The sequence below is a fragment of the Monopterus albus genome, unplaced genomic scaffold (assembly GCF_001952655.1).
Source record: "Monopterus albus unplaced genomic scaffold, M_albus_1.0 scaffold65.1, whole genome shotgun sequence".
In the NCBI taxonomy this organism is placed as follows: Eukaryota; Metazoa; Chordata; class Actinopteri; order Synbranchiformes; family Synbranchidae; genus Monopterus; species Monopterus albus.
The window spans coordinates 1,569,170-1,579,608 of NW_018127945.1; the positions used below are offsets into that span (position 1 = coordinate 1,569,170).

Here is a 10,439-nt window from a genome sequence, read left to right on the forward strand (position 1 = left end):
ACATCACCTCACCAAGCTGCTCGCCACACATTTGAGCACAAAGTGCCTCCTGATGTAGAATGCAATGAAAACTTAGGATGGGTCTATTTTCATGTTCATGAAGAAGCCCTACAAATCCTCTGTTTTTCCCCACCATACACGGAGCACCATCAGTACACACCGAAATTAGTTTATCCATCGGTAGATGTTTTTCTTTAGTGAACTCAATGAAGGCCTTGAATAAATCCTCCCCTCTTGTTGACCTTTTATTGGCAAAACAGCAAGACTTTCCTCACGCAGTGTGTCACCGGCAGCATACTTTGCAATCACACTGAACTGGGATAAATGGCTTATGTCTGTTGATTCATCCAAAGCGAGGGAAAAGTATGGCGCTGCATTTATGTCCTTCACTTGTGTTTCCTCCACTTGATTTGCCATCATGATGGTACGATTGTGAACAGTACTTGCTGACAGAGGCGTATCTTTTATTCGTTTCGATTCGAAAGCCATCTGTGAATGGCTTTCCATTCCTCACTATTGCTAAAGAACCAGCAAAGCTAGCCGAATTCCAGTCACCTTGTCAGGTCCATACACGGAGTTACTGCTGACTATCTTGCACTCTGCACAGTAACATGCCTTCTTCCTGCTGTCCCCTGCTGGATATTTCAATACAAATGTAGCATGGCGTGTGTCGAAGTGCCGCTTTATATTTGACCGTTTCATCGATGAAATTTTATCATTGCATATTAGACACACCGCAGAACCTGCCCTCTCCACAAAGGCGAATTCCTCTGTCCATTCGTGCTGAAATGTACAGTACTAATCTTTTTTCTTTTCGCCATCTTCTTCATCAAAAAGGTTTGCTCTGTATAAATTAGATAGCTGACTATTTGATTAAAAGGAGGGAAGTTTACTTCTTGACCTCACAATGACCCCTGTAGGCTACCGCATGACGTGTTTAATCATAATCATAATATCTTCTTATGCCTAATGTCATGACATGTCACTGAATGTCCTGTGAGAATGTTTTTAGCTACACACCACTTAATCAACACACACACACACACATTGATTTACTTCATGTTTTGACTACTGCTATGGCCAGCTGCAAAGCTGGCAACAGAGACGTCACGGTTTGACGTCCCTGTGTAGTATGGGGGTAGCCCAAAACAGATATAATGTATAGGCCTGGTGGGTTCGGGGGCTTTCATCTTCCTGGCAACAGAGACGTCACGGTTTGACGTCCCTGTGTAGTATGGGGTTAGCCCAAAACAGATATAATGTATAGGCCTGGTGGGTTCGGGGTCTTTCATCTTCCAGTTGCCTACGTGCATGTTGAGGGTGCAAGATACCTGAGTGTGTAATGTTAATTTTTACCTGTGTTCATTGAATAAATCAGCACTGTTTTGAAGTTACTTGGACTGCCTCGTCTCTCAGAGTTAGTGTGGTACAAGAACTGGAAAGACTTCAGCACTATGCTTTCTTCAGGAAAAACTCCAAGGAACATCTACAGATACTGCATGCTTCTAGTTAGGTTTGAATTGAGATTAAACAAAAACATATACTGTATGTCATATATGTCAAACTCAGGCCCACGGGCCAAATCTGGCCCACGGTATAAGTATATTTGGCCCGCGAGATAATTTCAAATGTTTATTAGAGCTGGCCCGCCAGTATATATCGCATGCACCGCTAATACTGCAAATCCCAGAATGCTTTGCTAGTGCGTTGGTGCGTAAATCAAAACCCACAAGTACCTTCTGTTGACATTCATTAGCAACCTCATGCTACCAGTCACCTCGGGCAAATTTAATCCACCCCTCCCAAAATAATGACCAAACGAAAGATGGAAAACAGGAGCTTTCAAGGTGGGAGGAGGATTATCTGTTCATTAATGTAAAGGACAGACCTGTTTGTTTTGTGTGCGGAGCCATGTCTGTAATGACAGAATTTAACATAAGACACTATGAAACGAAACACCAAGACTAGTACAAGGACCTGGACATGAAGTAGAAGCTCCAGAAGGTAGAGGAGATGAAAAGAAGTCTGGTTTCACAGCAGAAAATGTTCACAAAACAATAAAAAACGAATGCCACTGATGTTTTTTTTATTTGACATTTGATTTCTCATGTGTTTAGAAGATTAAGCTTTGCTTGTTCCAAATTCAATGTTTAAGCAACTTGTTTGTTTCCATTATATATCTGGAGAGAAGGGAAAACATGCTCAATTTTATTCAATATTTCAATAAATATACAGTCTGGCCCGCAACTTTGTCCCAGTTTTTAATTTTGGCCCACCGTGTATTTGAGTTTGACCCTCCTGCGGTATGTAAAGTATAGCTGTCATGTCACAAGCTGATGACTTGCTCAGTCCTGACAGCTTGCATCTCTGCAGGTAAAGTCATACTCATAAGTAATAGATTTACCCTCAGAATGGAGTGGAAGTAGAAATAGAATATTTTATGAGACATATAATTTAATTCTGTAGTTTAGCAACAAATACTACATTTGTAGGGGATTGGGATGTTAATTTAGTTCACAGGAGGTGTTGATTTACATTAGATAGACAAACGTACAGACCTTTGTTCCTAACTACCTATCACTATTCATGAGACTTCCTGCAGGGTTAGGTGACAGGGACCAGTCCAGACCACTTGCACTTCCATGTTGGTCAAGTCCGAAAAGTACTTGGTCCAACTCTGCCCACAATGCAACTTGATAGCATCTCGCATTACACATCCCCTGCCTGGCCACATTTTTCAAACTCCATGGCCAGTTTGTAAAGCAGCCTTTCTGTTCAAAGATCTGAAGTTTCCAGTTGACTGAGTAGTACTGTCATTACACTATTATCGGTGTGGAATTGGTGGAGATTAAGAAAAATATTTGTATTATACAAAGATCTAATAAATAGTGATTTAATAAAAACACAGGAGAGACCTGCATCAGATATATAGAGACATTTATTTATGAAGATGTTTGCATTTGCATAGAAATTTAAAAGTCTAAAATCAAAAGTCACAGTAGGAGATAGTATTTTATGAAGCATCATTTTGAACAAGGAAAAATTCACTTGTCAAGCTTGCAAGCTGTTGGCATCTTTTTCACAGAAATATATGTAATTAGCTTTAAAAGGTAGAATTTTCCAGCTGGCAAAGCAACTGTCCTAATTATTGTGTATTATTAAACTCATCATCATTATCATCACCATTGCTTCCATCATTGCTGACATCAAAAATATAGTTTTTGGTTCTTGCAAACATCTTTACCAAATGTCTTTATGGTACACAAAGTCAGTTTTTTCTCATGCTGTCCTGCTAATTCACTATAAACTCTATGGTGTCGCTTTAACTGATAGCTAGGCTTTAGAAAACATGACACATTTTGGTGTCAAATCACTATCAGCTCAACCCTGCCAGGCTCCTGTGAGACCTGATTATATTAGAAAGATTAATTGACATGACCTGACTGTATCAATCACCTGACTGTATTACTGATTTTTCTTTTTTTTTTTATCAAAAACTTTCATCAGGAGTGGTTAAAATAGTCTGAAAGAGATGTAATTTTACATGTGTAAGAATAAATGAGCCTTTTTCCAAACTAGAAAAGCAATATAAAATGATTTTATGCATATAAGATATTCACTTTTCTCTATTATTTACAGAAATTAACTTTGTTCTGCTTTAGTTCCTGTTAGGTGTTTAGAGGAGAAGTTTGAAGGATCCACCAGTCATCGTCCAGACCTCCTGCTGTCCAGTCAGATGGTTCATCAATCGTCATCCTGAGGGGATCTGCAGGGTCAAATGTGCCAGTGACTTCAAATGGATTGAGTGAGACCCAGTAGTGGGTCCTAACACTTGAAATGGTTTGGGGACTTGTGTGGAAAGATAGATTTGTAAGCCAGAGCTCTTGTCACGTAGCTGACCGTGTGACCTTTGACCCCAAAATCCCCACAGCAGGAAGTCTGATTGGCTGGCCTCATCCCTTCAGCTCTGTCCCTCTGTTAACACAACACTTGACCATCCATCCGTGCTCGCATTTTGATGTGTCCACACATAACATCTACATCTAAAACATCTGCTCCCTCTATCAACAAAGCTGGTGCAACTGGAGAATCTCCTCTTCTGTACAAAGCATCTGACAAAATATCTTTCTACATCTTTGTTGTATCATTAATGACAAAGATAAAAGAAAATGGTGTACATATTACAACAGATTTGCAAAAATATATCTCCACAGTTTCCAACATTTAGAACTCGCCAATAGGTTCAATCTAAAGTGTAAAGTTAACCTCAGCATGTTCAAATACCTGAAACCAAATGTTTTCTGTTCCCAGCTGCTTAAAAAAAAATGACAGAGACCACACATGGTGGAGGGAACTTCTGTAAGATGTTACAAACCTGCAGTGCAATTCAAGCAGCTGACAGTGCAAAGGAGGGCTAGAGATATATTTTTCCTGAGTTAGTTCACCTGGTGAGGCGGTACAGTTTGGTACTCACAGTCATTACATACAGTAGCTGTCACATTTTCTGTCACTCTCTCATCCCCTTTTGTCACTGTTTTCCACATTCATCTACCATCTGCCACTTGTTTTTCCCTCTCTCCCACTGTGAGGGAAGCCAGAGCAGTGCATGCCTATGTGCGTTTCCATGCTGTCTGCTATCATGGTGGCAAATTTAGTTTGTTCATTTGCTTCTTAGTTTTACTTTTGCACAAGATCTACAGTATTCTTCAGCTAATCCTTCAAAGGAAACAAAACCACAACAATTAAAAGACTATGTTCATGTTTGCATTATGTGTGTGGTCATGCTTCTGTGTGTCTGTCCCTCACTTTCACTCCATGACCTACCACGCAGGTGAATATTATAATGTTGTGACTGGTGATTTGGCAATGACTTGAATGGTGAGTTAAGTGCAGTGAGAATGCAGCAGGACTACAAAAGAAAAAAACAAGTTGCAGTGAGGAAATAGTGTGGACTGGATGCTGGGATCAAAAAGCAGGTTGATGTGTTATAGTGCACTGTACAGTAGGTATGGATAGAGGAGCCCTCAGAAGGAACTTTCCCTTCAGGGCTTTGGAAACTATGGCTGCAGAAACTGAACTAAGGGTGTCAGGGTGGTTATATCACGTTGGCTGGTCGGCTAAGGAGGGAGGATGATAAGTCCTGTGACCCTAGAGGAGAGCCTTCTCTGTGTTAAAATTTCTCATCAGGGATAAGTGTGTTGAAGGGGCGGTCCCAGAACTTTGTGGTGATGCCAAAACCTGGAGAGAATAATAAAAATTACATCAAATATATCACAATAAAACTTAAGCCCTACATGTCCAGCAAATATGCAGTTTTCCAGTGGTCACCTGCTTTCTGGTGCTCGAAGTGGTGTTTGACATGGTAGGCCTTCAGGGTGTACATATACGAGCCTCTCTTTGGCGAGCCATAGTGAAGGTAGTAGTGTATCATATCGTACACGACATAGCCGCACAGTCCTCCAACAAACAAAGATAACGCAAAAATTTCTGGGAGTATGTTGCGGAGGATGATATACAAACTTCCCACCACTAAGGAGCTCACGCCCGGGGGAAACACCAGACGAGAGCCATCAAACGGAGACTGTGGAGGAAAGACATTTGTATCACGCACTGAGACTTAAAACTCTAGAAGCCAAAGGTAGAAAGCAAAAAAAAAAAAAAAAATTTTTTAAAGAAAGCTCAATGCATTAACACAAGTTAACAAGACTGTATCTAGTTGAAACTGTGGAATCTAGTTGAAACTGTGGAATAGGAAGAGAGTTTTTAACTGCAGTATAACATTCTTCATTAATGATTACCTCTGTTTAGTGCCATGAAAGCAGACCATAATAAAACAAATGAGATTTATGATTAAGCCAGTTTCATGATCCTGAAACATGCAGCACTGCACAGCGGCAGTGTGTTAGTACCTTGTGGTGCTGTCCATGCAGGAGGAAGTGCAGCATGATTAGGTAGTAGTTATGAGCTGGTGGTTTCATGTGAAAGACAAAGCGATGGATGCAGTACTCTAGGAACGACCACAAGAACCAGCCCATCAAAAATAGCGGTGGGAAAACGTAAATAGGGATCGAGATGGAGATGTCTGGGAACACATGCACAGATAACACACAAACACAGTGAATGGAGATGAAATAGTGAAAACTAATACAAACATGCTGTAGTGTATGCCAAAAGGAAAAGCGTCCAAGGGTGTCTGGTACTTGCGTGTGCATGATGTAGGCAGGCATGTACAGTATGTGTGTGGGTGTTACCTGAAGTGAGGACTAGCTTGGTGGTGCCCTTTGCCAGGGTGGTGCAGCAATACCAGGTGAGATAAAACACAAGAGGAAGCCACACCACTGGTACCCAGTACCTATAGCAAGAGAACAGACCAACCCTTACAACTGCAAAAATATGGGAGGAAAAATGGATGACTATCAACTCTCTCAGCTTCTGTGAAGCAGCTGCAGACCACTGAACTGCTCTCAGTGCATTAACCTAGGGTGGAAGTGGAGCACTGAACTGCTCTCAGTGCAAATAAGTACAGTGCATTAACCTAGGGTGGAAGTGGAAAGGAGGTCAGAGCTGTTTTCTGCATTAACACAGGTTTAAGATTTGCCAACTGACTACACCTCATTTGATCAACAGATACAATACCATAGTCACAAAGTGTCATGCTGCAATGCTTGCATTTAGTGAGTACTGCTGAATGTCACAACTTGTTAGGTTACAACAAAGCTCACAGGTAACTTTTTAACAATATTTTTGAACTTATATACAGTGGTGTGAAAAAGTGTTTGCCCCCTTACTGATTTCTTATCTTTTTGCATGTTTGTCACACTGTAATGTTTCAGATCATCAAACAAATTTAAATATTAGTCAAAGATAACACAAGTAAACACATCATGCAGTTTTTAAATGAAGGTTTTTATTATTAAGGGAAAACAAAATCCAAAACTATATAGCCCTGTGTGAACAAGTGTTTGCCCCCTAAACCTAATAACTGGTTGGGCCACCCTTAGCAGCAACAACTGCAATCAAGCGTTTTCGATAACTTGCCATGAGTCTTCCACAGCGCTGTGGAGGAATTTTGGCCCACTCATCTTTGAAAAATTGTTGTAAGTCAGCCACATTGGAAGGTTTTCGGGCATGAACTGCCTTTTTAAGGTCATGCCACACCATCTCAATTGGATTCAGGTCAGGACTTTGACTAGGCCACTCCAAAGTCTTCATGTTGTTTTTCTTCAGCCATTCAGAAGTGGACTTGCTGGTGTGCTTTGGATCATTGTCCTGCTGCAGAACCCAAGTTCGCTTCAGCTTGAGGTCACAAACGGATGGCCGGACATTCTCCTTCAGGATATTTTGGTACACAGCAGAATTCATGGTTCCACTTATCACAGCATGTCTTCCAGGGCCTGAAGCAGCAAAACAGCCCCAGACCATCACACTACCACCACCATATTTTACTGTTGGTATGATGTTCTTTTTCTGAAATGCAGTGTTACTTTTACGCCACACATAATGGGACACACACCTTCCAAAAAGTTCAACTTTTGTCTCGTCGGTCCACAGAGTATTATCCCAAAAGTCTTGGGGATCATCAAGATGTTTTCTGGCAAAACTGAGACGAGCCTTTATGTTCTTTTGGCTCAGCAGTGGTTTTCGTCTTGAAACTCTGCCATGCAAACCATTTTTGCCCAGTCTCTTTCTTATGGTGGAGTCATGAACACTCACCTTAACTGAGGCAAGTGAGGCCTGCAGTTCTTTGGATGTTGTTGTGGGGTCTTTTGTGACCTCTTGGATGAGTTGTCGCTGCGCTCTTGGGGTAATTTTGGTCGGCCGGCCACTCCTGGGAAGGTTCTCCACTGTTCCATGTTTTCGCCATTTGTGGATAATGGCTCTCACTGTGGTTCGCTGCAGTCCCAAAGCTTTAGAAATGGCTTTATAACCTTTTCCGGACTGATAGAGCTCCATTATTCTCTTTCTCATTTGTTTTTGAATTTCTTTGGATCTCGGCATGATGTCTAGCTTTTGAGGATCTTTTGGTCTACTTCACTTTGTCAGGCAGGTCCTATTTAAGTGATTTCTTGATTGCGAACAGGTGTGGCAGTAATCAGGCCTGGGTGTGGCTAGAGAAATTGAACTCAGGTGCGATAAACCAGTGTTTTGACAGGGGGGCAAACACTTGTTCACACAGGGCTATATAGTTTTGGATTTTGTTTTCCCTTAATAATAAAAACCTTCATTTAAAAACTGCATGATGTGTTTACTTGTGTTATCTTTGACTAATATTTAAATTTGTTTGATGAAACATTACAGTGTGACAAACATACATAAGAACTCAGTAAGGAGGCAAAAACTTTAATATTACACAGAAGTACTTCAAATCTGAAAACTTGTCACAGTTTTAATTGAAAAATGCCTTTTTTCTATTCAAGTTTGCAAATGAGAATCATATTTAGATTAAATTAGATTCAACTTTATTGTCATTAACTATGTACAAGTACAAGGCAATGAAATGCAGTTTAGCATCTAACCAGAAGTGCAATAACAGTAGTGAAGAGTGCACAGTATCTACAGTATGAACAGTCAGAGCTAATTTACTGATAGATATGTACAATAGATATTTATTTTCTAAGTTTTTCTTTTAAACAGTCAGATTTTTTTTAATTTTGTCATACAAGAAGAACACTAAAAAGAACCTCCCATCTTACCAGGAGGTCTTGGTGCCAGCCTCCAGGAAGGGGTTTCCAAAGAGTCTGATTGGTCTGTCAACTGGCTGGTGAACCCATGCATCATATTTCTCTCTGAGGTGGCCCACTTGCCACGCCAGGGGCTTCCTCCAGTCCACCAAATCCTGCAGAGACACAAATGATAAGAAAAGGTTCAAAGGTATCCTGTACAAGAAACTATCACAGTGCTAGAGATCATACACAGGAGGGGAGAATCACAATGCTCAGAGGAAAACGCTCCAGAGGGCTATTAATACGGCCCAGGAGATCGTCGGCTGCCCTCTCCTCACTCTGGAAGAACTACACCATTCCCGCTGCCTCAAAAAAGCCCAGAACATCATTAAGGACACTTCACACCCAGGACATTCACTCTTTGAACTGCTGCCATCAGGTAGACAGTGCAGAGCAATCAAATCAAAGACCACTAGAGTCAAGAATAGTTTTGACCCAACAGCAGTTACCACACTCAGTGCTGCTAAAATATAACATGCCTGTGTGTGAGGGGGTGAGAGATCTGTTGTTTATTTCGTTTTTCTAGTGGTTACATTTTTTATATGGTCTTATTTCATATGTTGTGTTTTTCTTTTATTGCTGTACCGACTGGAGGTCACTCTAAAAATTTGTTGTACATGTTAGAATGACAATAAAGAATTACCCATCTATCCATCCATGTATGTCTCCAGCAGGGGGCAGCAGAGAGTTGCAAACCAATGAAATGCACAGAGACTAGTCAGACCAGGAAGTGACTGTTTGCTTGTTTGTGCCCCTGTGTGCAAGTTTATTCACTCTAACTAAAACTATTGCCGGCAATAACTAAAGACATGAGTCCAAAGATTTGCCTTTGTCTTTCTCACGTGTTTGTTATGTGCGAGGAAAACAATGTAGTACACTGTGTTTTCACACTGATCTGTGGTCAGTCTCCTCATACCCACAGGAATGTTTGGGGCTAAGAAAGTGACTGGGAAAGCTGATCTTCAGAACTTCTTCTTTAGAACTGGTAAAAAAAAAACAGAAGATGAGTAATTACCATGTCTGGCAAGATCCACTATGGATATTTATTTATTTTATTAATTTCCTTTGATGTGCGATATATACTGTAGGAATGTGGGATAACAGGTGTCAAAGGGGTGAAAAATAATAAAAACTTAGGAAAGGAAGAGGGAGACAAGTATAGTAAAACCACAACTATTGTTGAAGAGGTTACAATAAACATCACAGCAGATGGCCGGTAGGTGGCTGGTCTGGTGTCATGGTGCAAGGACAATAATCTCAGCCTCAACACGGACAAGACAAAGGAGATGATAATGGACATGAGGGAGGAGAGGAGATCTCATCGACCGCTGTTCATCTGGGGGCTCAAAGTGGAGAGTGCAAATACCTGGGCGTCAACATCAGTGTGGACCTCACTTGGACACACAACACCACACAGCTGGTCAAGAAGGCCCAACGGCGGCTGTACTTCCTGAGGAGGCTGAGGAGGTTTGGCATGTCTCGGACCCTTTGCAACTTCTACAGCTGCATCATTGAGAGCATCTTGACCAGCTGCATCACTGTCTGGTATGGCAGCACTACTGCTATGGACCGCAAGCGCCTGCAGAGAGTGGTAAAGACTGCGGAGAAGATCACCAGGACTCCACTGCCCTCTCTGCAGAGCATTTACCACTGCAGGGTGCGTAGGAAAGCTGCCTCCATTCTCAAGGACCCCACCCACCCCCAGCACGGACTGTT

The 10,439-nt window shown here is 41.4% G+C and overlaps 1 protein-coding gene across 2 annotated transcripts in view; it reads right to left on the reverse strand.

Annotated features, from left to right (window-relative positions):
• Positions 1-2,958: 2,958 nt before the first annotated feature.
• The window catches only part of fa2h (fatty acid 2-hydroxylase), a 37,702-nt gene continuing 30,221 nt past the window's right edge, over positions 2,959-10,439 (reverse strand). For both annotated transcript variants that reach the window (XM_020604252.1, XM_020604251.1), the window contains exons 4-8: positions 8,694-8,836; positions 6,252-6,352; positions 5,910-6,082; positions 5,329-5,581; positions 2,959-5,238 (exon numbers count right to left, since the gene is read on the reverse strand). In XM_020604252.1, coding sequence (XP_020459908.1) covers positions 5,171-5,238; positions 5,329-5,581; positions 5,910-6,082; positions 6,252-6,352; positions 8,694-8,836 — 738 coding nt within the window. In that variant the 3' untranslated portion in view covers positions 2,959-5,170. The remainder of the gene's footprint in view (positions 5,239-5,328; positions 5,582-5,909; positions 6,083-6,251; positions 6,353-8,693; positions 8,837-10,439) is intronic.